This window comes from Achroia grisella, unplaced genomic scaffold (genome assembly GCF_030625045.1).
Source record: "Achroia grisella isolate CSIRO2021 unplaced genomic scaffold, CSIRO_AGI_Agris_v1 utg483, whole genome shotgun sequence".
Classification (NCBI taxonomy): Eukaryota; Metazoa; Arthropoda; class Insecta; order Lepidoptera; family Pyralidae; genus Achroia; species Achroia grisella.
This window is the reverse complement of record NW_026712886.1, coordinates 827417-835138: the sequence shown is the minus strand read 5'-3', so window position 1 is coordinate 835138 and position 7722 is coordinate 827417. Positions and strand designations below refer to the sequence as shown.

Genomic DNA, 7722 nt, shown 5'->3' with positions numbered 1-7722 from the left:
AATTTAATTTATTCTAATTTGTTTGTGTGCGCGGGGTGCGGTGTACGGTCCCCCCTGCTTCCCCCCTGCCTCCACCGTTGCTGGAGCTTGCATGTATGGAGCATTGCGAATATAAAATATCTAGATTAGTAAATTAATAAATTCATAATTGATAGACCGTTACGGTATCTATATATATTCGGATTAAAATAAGTATCGCAGTAAGGACCAGTATATAAAGTGATCAACACAATTAATTGATTTTTCAAATATATATACAGAGCCAAAAAGTCTTTGTGTATTCAAAAAATATCTGTTTGTGTGCGCGGGGTGCGGTGTACGGTGCTCCCCCCTGCAACGGTGGAGTTACTATGTATGGAGCATTGCGAATATAAAATATCTACATTAGTAAATTAATAAATTCATAATTGATAGACCGTTACGGTATCTGTATATATTCGGATGAAAGTAAGTATTGCAGTAAGGACGAGTATATAAAGTGATCAACATAATTAATTGATTTTTGAAATATATTCAGAGCCAAAAAGTCTTTGTGTATACCAAAAATTTAGCCGTTCGGAGCCAGTCAGTCACGAATTATTAGTAAAAAAAGTGTCGAGTATATCGTACTATCGACGAATATATATGGCCACATCGCAAAATAGAATGCGACGTTGCCATACCGCCTAAGATATACGCAATAGGAGTCAAGTTATTCAGTGCAAAAGGTGGAATCAGCAAGTGTTTAGGTTGTGGCGTGATCAACAAAGTGCCCAAAGAGGTGTTTATATATATATATATATATATATATAAACTATTTATCTTTAGTTGTATATATAAAACCAGAAATATATGTAAGAAATCCCTACAATAATTGGGCCATTTGTTAGGCATCATTTTTTATTAAGAGAACGTTATACATTAATATTTTTTTTTTAATCTTATATATAAAATTCTCGTGTCACAGTTTTCGTTCCCATACTCCTCCGAAACGGCTTGACCGATTCTTATGAAATTTTGTGAGCGTATTGAGTAGGTCTGAGAATCGGCCAACATCTATTTTTCATCCGTCTAAACGTTAGGGGTAGTCCACCCCTATATTATTATTTTTTATTTTAAGGCAAAACAACGTTTGCCGGCACAGCTAGTAAACTATAAATATTTCTCACTTTATTTCAAATAATTTAACTCCACTTGAGTATACATGCTTGTTGTAAGCGACGCGTTCTGTGCCTTAAAAAACAAAATAATTAAAATGATGTTTGTCTATGTTATTGTCTCTGCGTGCGGTGTCGTAGTCGTTTTCAAAAAAACTTATAACCGGCGCAACAGACGCCACGCAGTCTGCACCTAGATGCGATCGACACCGCACGTCATATCTCTAATTAACATTATAAAATTTATGTGTCGAAAATAAATCCAATTGTCTTAAAAGTCTTCGTTTGCCATCACCGTGACCTACCATATTTTATACCATACATTTGGTCATTCGGCCGGATTTATGTACCGCACACCACCAGCGCACAAAATGGTAGGCACCCGAAGTACTGCACGCAATAAGGACTGCATGCAGACGGAGCAGCATCCTGGTTCTGAACAGTATCAAGATACGCCACGGCCGAGTAATATGAAGCCTACAGAAGAGAAGACGGTGACCGTTATGAGCACAAATTCAAAAGCGGGTACTTGTAAAGAAGAATGCCAACCGTCGACGCCCGTTACAACGAAGCGTGCAAAGTCCACGAAGTCTTCGTATTCATCTGTACTGGCACGTAAAAAGCAGTTAGAACTCGATGCTGCACAGAAGAAAGCTAAAATTCAAATGGAATTAATTGACAAACAATTGGAAGCAGACCTAGCTGATTTAGAAGCAGAATACAGTCCAGACCTAGAGGATAATCGCACCAACATTAATAGTAATGTGGAGAGGTGGGTCGAGCACAGCCAGCAAGAATTGGAAAACACACAGTTTGCCCACGATCATGGTTTTCAACAGGGTGACACGTGTCCGCCAGCAATAGATTCTGGCACTAATGGTACTACAGTTCAGATGCTAGCAAGCGCTCTAAAGAACATGGCCGCCGCCTCTGCGAATAGCAACTCGAATGCTAAACTATTGTCTCGATTGAGCACGCCGAAGGATTTGCCATACTACTCAGGGGACCCCATGGAATGGCTGCAATTTAAACAGGCCTATGAAGAATCGACTGAAGTCTGCAACTTCAATCCGAAGGAAAATTTATGGCGTTTACGGAAATGTCTACGTGGAGCCGCAAAGGAAGCGGTATCAGCTTTACTCATCAGCGCCGTAACTCCTGATAAATTAATGGCGACACTGGAACTAAGGTTCGGTAATCCAGATATAATTATATCACGCTTGATACAAGAATTAAAAAAGTTACATCCAGTGTCACAAGAATATCAAAAGGACATAGTGTACTTTGCTGTGAAAGTGCAGAATTTCGTGGAAGCAACACGAGCCGTCGGCCGCCAGGAATATTTACAAGGTATAGATGCATTTACATTATTATTATCTAAGATGCCAACTGTTCTTGTATCTAAGTGGTCAGATTATAGTTACACACTGTTACTAGAAAGAAAGAAATCTAGATTAGAATTATTATCCGAATTTCTAACTCAAGAAGCAGTAAAGATTTCCACAACATCTAACTTATGCTTAATAAATGCACGCAGCGATAAATATAAAAATTATGATAATAATATAAGTAGCAGATCACATTCTGTTTTAGTACTGAATGATAAGTGTCAATACTGTCGTGTTTCAAGACACGATTTAACAAAATGTACGCAGTTTAAAAAAGCGCTAAGAAAAGATAGATGGCGATACATTAAGCGTAACAATCTTTGTTACAAGTGTTTATTGTCAAGTCATGAGCGCGAAACATGTCCGGCGCCCGCCTGCGATAAAGATGGCTGCGGCGGAGCGCACCACCGGCTTCTGCACTACCCCGTACCCACCGGGTGCAGGACTAGCAACGTCACCGCCGAACAAGTGAACGAATGTCCACCCGTGAGTGAAACTGTGACCCATATTAACGTAAATAATCAACAAGTGTTATTAAAAGTAGTGCCGGTAAAAATTCGTGGACCATACGGTGTTATTAATACCACCGCCTTACTTGATGACGGTTCAACTGTGTCGCTCATAGCTACCGATCTCGCTAACCGCGCGGGACTGAGCGGCCCCAGCGACACATTACGTATGTGTGGTGCATGGAATAATTCTGTAAATTTATGTAACACTACTGTTGTAACCTTTGATATTTTCTCTGTAAATTCATATGATAATAATGATGTGTATACTGTAAAAGCTCGTACCATAAATAATTTAGATTTGCCTATACAAGATTTATCTACTGTTAATTACAACTTGTATAAAAATTTGCGTAAAATTAAAAATGAATTGTGTATAAAAAAATTGAAACCTGAAATACTATTAGGGCAGGATAATTATCATTTGTTAATTCCTTTGCAAACTAGTTTAGGTAATAAGAATGAACCCGTCGCTACACGCACTCCCTTAGGTTGGTGTATACATGGTTGTTTAGGTATACCGGAACATAAACAATCGTCCCACTCGACCCTCCTTATCTCTGAGTTACACAGCTTACCAGTCGACGAGAGCGAGCGCATGTTACGAGACATCTATGACGAGGTGCGACGGTCATTCACCATCGAGTCCATGGGAGTGTCAGGTAAGCCACGGGAGAATGCTGATGATATCCGTGCCCTGACAGTGATGGAGCAAACTGCTACACTCATCAACGGCAGGTGGGAGGTTGGGCTACCATGGAAAGATGAAAGCTGCAGGATGCCAAATAGCTTCCCTAACGCTGTACGCAGATTAAAAGGTATAGAAAAGAAAATTATGTTAAATACGGAATATGGTAACAGGTATGTCGAACGTGTTAATCATTTATTACAAAATGATTATGCCAGAGAGTTGGAAGATTGCAGTGTCTCGCCACGGACATGGTACTTACCACATTTTGGGGTAGACAACCCAAATAAAAAAAAACTACGTCTGGTCTTCGATGCCGCAGCTAGCACAAATGGTTTGTCATTAAATGACTATCTACTGAAGGGGCCGGACCTACTTACATCTCTATTCGGCATTATGGTAAGATTTAGGGAGAACAGAGTAGCGGTGACCGGCGATATAAAAGATATGTTTTTAAGGATAAAGGTAAGAGAAGAAGACCAGAACGCACTCAGATTTCTGTGGAGAAGCAGTCCTGCAGAACATGAAAAAACGTACGTGATGACGTCATTAATATTTGGCGCGAAATGTTCACCGTTCATAGCTCAATTTATTAAGAATAAAAACGCACTAAGGTATGAGTCATCGATGCCAAACGCCGTAGCAGCGATATGTAATCAACATTATATGGATGACTACATAGACAGTTTGCCAGACGAGGCCGCCGCCATAACAATGGTACGTAATATTAGTAAAATTCACAAATCAGGTGGTTTTCATATTTGTAATTGGACTAGCAACAGTCCAGCCGTATTGGATAGTATTCCAAAGGAGTCCTTAGGTACTACGGCCGTAAAGTTCAAAATAGATCAAGAATGCGAAGGTGAACGTACGCTCGGATTGATATGGTACCCGCGCGAAGACGAGTTGGGGTTCGATGTGTCTCTCAAGCGCATACCACATGACATAATTAATGGTAAGAATAGACCAACAAAAAGAGTTATGCTCAGAGTCATAATGTCAATATTCGATGTATTTGGATTCTTATCGCCATTTTCTATACAAGGTAAAATAATGTTGCAAGATACCTGGCGCGCTGGAATCAGCTGGGACGACTTAGTAACAGATGACATACATAAAAAATGGTGTCAGTGGGTCAATGTACTAACGAGTGAAATAAAAAATATCCGTCTGCCGAGGTGGTATCAAGCAGCGACGAGTGGGAGCGAGTCAGCGATAAAACGTAGCACATCAGTTCAGGTAAACATAACCTCTCTCACCTCTCTTACATCTACAAGCGTAACCGAACGGGCTATCGGCTACGAAACTGGCGTAGCTAATAGCTGCGCTACGACATCCCGCTGCAATGACGTAGTGACAGGCGCTACGAAACAGGTTTTGGCTGGAAGTGAATATAGTAATTTAGAGTTACACTTGTGTTGCGATGCGTCGACTAAAGCAATGTGCGCAGTCGCATACTGGCGATGGTACGTAAATAAAGATATATGTATGTCATTCATAGCTAGCAAGTGCCGTGTCGCGCCCGTGAGTCATACTACCGTGCCGCGTTTGGAATTGCAAGCTGCTTTATTGGCTGCGAGGTTGGCAGATACAATAATCAGAGAACACAAAATAAATCCAGTAAGGCGTTATTTTTGGTGCGACTCTAGTACCGTGCTACACTGGATATGTAATAATACACGTAGCTATAAAACGTACATAGCAAACCGGCTGGGTGAAATAGACGAGCTAAGCCGCCCTGAGGAGTGGCGGTATGTACCTACAAAATTAAATGTTGCTGATCTCGCTACGAGAGAAAATTACGACGATTCTCTTTTTAAAAATGAATGGTTTAGAGGTCCGTCATTCTTATACAGCGATGAGTCATCGTGGCCGGTGAATATAATCGATAAGATAAATGAAATGAGTTTAGAACGAGTAATGATAATACAACATGAAGATTGTAACTTACCTGTACCTGACCCAGGAAGATTTTCATGCTGGTTACGACTGGTGAGGGCTACGGCATGTATTCTAAAATTTATATACAAGTGTAGAAAGCAGATTGAGACTGTTTGCACAGTCATGAAGAGGGCTGAGCGATTGCTGCTAAAATATACACAAGAACAGTCATTCGGTGATGAAATAGCTGCAATTAAAAATGGTAACTGTTTGTCAAAAGGTAGTAAGTTACTTACGTTATCTCCATTTCTGGATGAGTACGGGATTCTCCGTGTCGGCGGCCGCATAGATGCTGCACCGGATGTTGAACCTGAAATGAAGAGACCTATCATCTTGGACGGGCGTAGTCAGGTATCTCAATTAATTGTTAGATACAACCATGTGAAGACAGCCCACGGGAACCAGGAAACCGTTGTAAACAACCTGAAACAGAAATATTGGATTATTAGAATACGTCCAACCGTAAAACATGTAGCATATAAATGTATGTTTTGTAGAATAAAAAGAGCAAAACCACAGGTACCGAGAATGGGAGAGCTGCCTGAAGCACGACTGGCTCATCATCAGCGTCCTTTCACACACTGTGGTCTGGATTTGTTTGGACCCATGGAGGTCACTGTGGGGAGACATAGAGAAAAAGGTATGGAGTTTTATTTACTTGTTTGACCGTCCGTGGAATCCACTTAGAACTGGTATCATCACTTACCTCTGACTCCCTCATTATGGCTCTTCGTCGAATGGCAGCAAGACGGGGTTGGCCTCGTATGCTGTACTCTGATAATGGTACAAACTTGAGAGGCGCTGATGCTGAGCTGAAGAAGTCTATAAATGAGGTAGATTTTGATAGGCTAACAAATGAAGCAGCTAATAATGGAGTGGAATGGACCTTCATCCCGCCTGCCAGTCCCCACTGGGGTGGGGCATGGGAGCGACTTATTAGGAGTGTCAAGACTTCACTTAGGGTAATTTTAAAAGAACGTGCACCACGTGAAGAAGTACTCAACACGCTCCTGACGGAAGTTGAGAATATTGTCAACAGTCGACCCTTGTCACATGTATCGGTAGAAGTAGGTAGTAGTGAGTCTCTAACTCCTAATCATTTTATGTTGGGTTCGTCATCAAATTTGCCAACTGTTGGTGTATTTAATGACTCTGATTTGTACCTACGTAAACAGTGGCGTAAGGCGCAGAGGCTCGCTGACATGTTTTGGAAGCGGTGGGTCAGAGAAGTGCTTCCTGACCTAATACCTAGGCGTAAATGGCAGTACGACCAGACACCGATACAGGTAGGTGATTTTGTACTTATTGTCGATCCTGATGCACCTCGTAATTTCTGGCTGAAAGCTGTGGTTCAGCAGGTGTTTCCAGGAAGGGATGGTCGAGTTAGGGTCGTAGAATTGAAAACTAAGACTGGCATTTTGAAACGGCCGGTGACGCGTGTCGTTCGTATTTCGATGGATAATGAGTGCTGAGCCAGGCTCAACACTGGGGTGGGGTGTGTAAGCGACGCGTTCTGTGCCTTAAAAAACAAAATAATTAAAATGATGTTTGTCTATGTTATTGTCTCTGCGTGCGGTGTCGTAGTCGTTTTCAAAAAAACTTATAACCGGCGCAACAGACGCCACGCAGTCTGCACCTAGATGCGATCGACACCGCACGTCATATCTCTAATTAACATTATAAAATTTATGTGTCGAAAATAAATCCAATTGTCTTAAAAGTCTTCGTTTGCCATCACCGTGACCTACCATATTTTATACCATACACTTGTATTATAATATATATACATTGGTATACTCGTAAAACAAAATGAGTGTAACCGCAGAGTTTCCTAAGATGTATATTAGAATATTAATAAAACTCGTGTTGACTTCGTAGAACATAATTTCTTCAGCCGTAAACAAGAGTCTTGTTTCTTCTCGCTTTGTTCCAAGATTATGAGTGTAGACAATAACGTAGTGCTCGAGTTCGTGAAATCTAAGAGAATTTAAGCTGCGACAGTGTGTTTGATGTTGAACATTTTATATGTAGATGTAGATAGATAGAGATAGATATATAGA

The 7722-nt window shown here is 40.9% G+C and overlaps 2 protein-coding genes across 2 annotated transcripts; both read left to right on the top strand.

Moving 5' to 3' along the window:
- Positions 1 to 1459: 1459 nt before the first annotated feature.
- LOC131845745 (uncharacterized) lies at positions 1460 to 3952 on the top strand (the record flags this gene model as incomplete). Its single annotated transcript, XM_059194837.1, has 1 exon — positions 1460 to 3952. A coding segment is annotated over exon 1 (2472 nt), but the record flags the coding sequence as incomplete, so codon positions are not given.
- Positions 3953 to 3970: 18 nt separating this feature from the next.
- LOC131845744 (uncharacterized) lies at positions 3971 to 6328 on the top strand. The gene has a single exon (XM_059194836.1). It carries the CDS (start codon positions 4118 to 4120, stop codon positions 6326 to 6328), a length of 2211 nt encoding a protein of 736 aa, XP_059050819.1. The 5' UTR covers positions 3971 to 4117.
- Positions 6329 to 7722: the final 1394 nt, after the last annotated feature.

What these genes read in the sequence shown, in the direction of transcription:
- LOC131845744 (XM_059194836.1), top strand. Translation starts at nt 4,118, where the DNA reads ATGGTAAGATTTAGGGAGAACAGAGTAGCGGTGACCGGCGATATAAAA.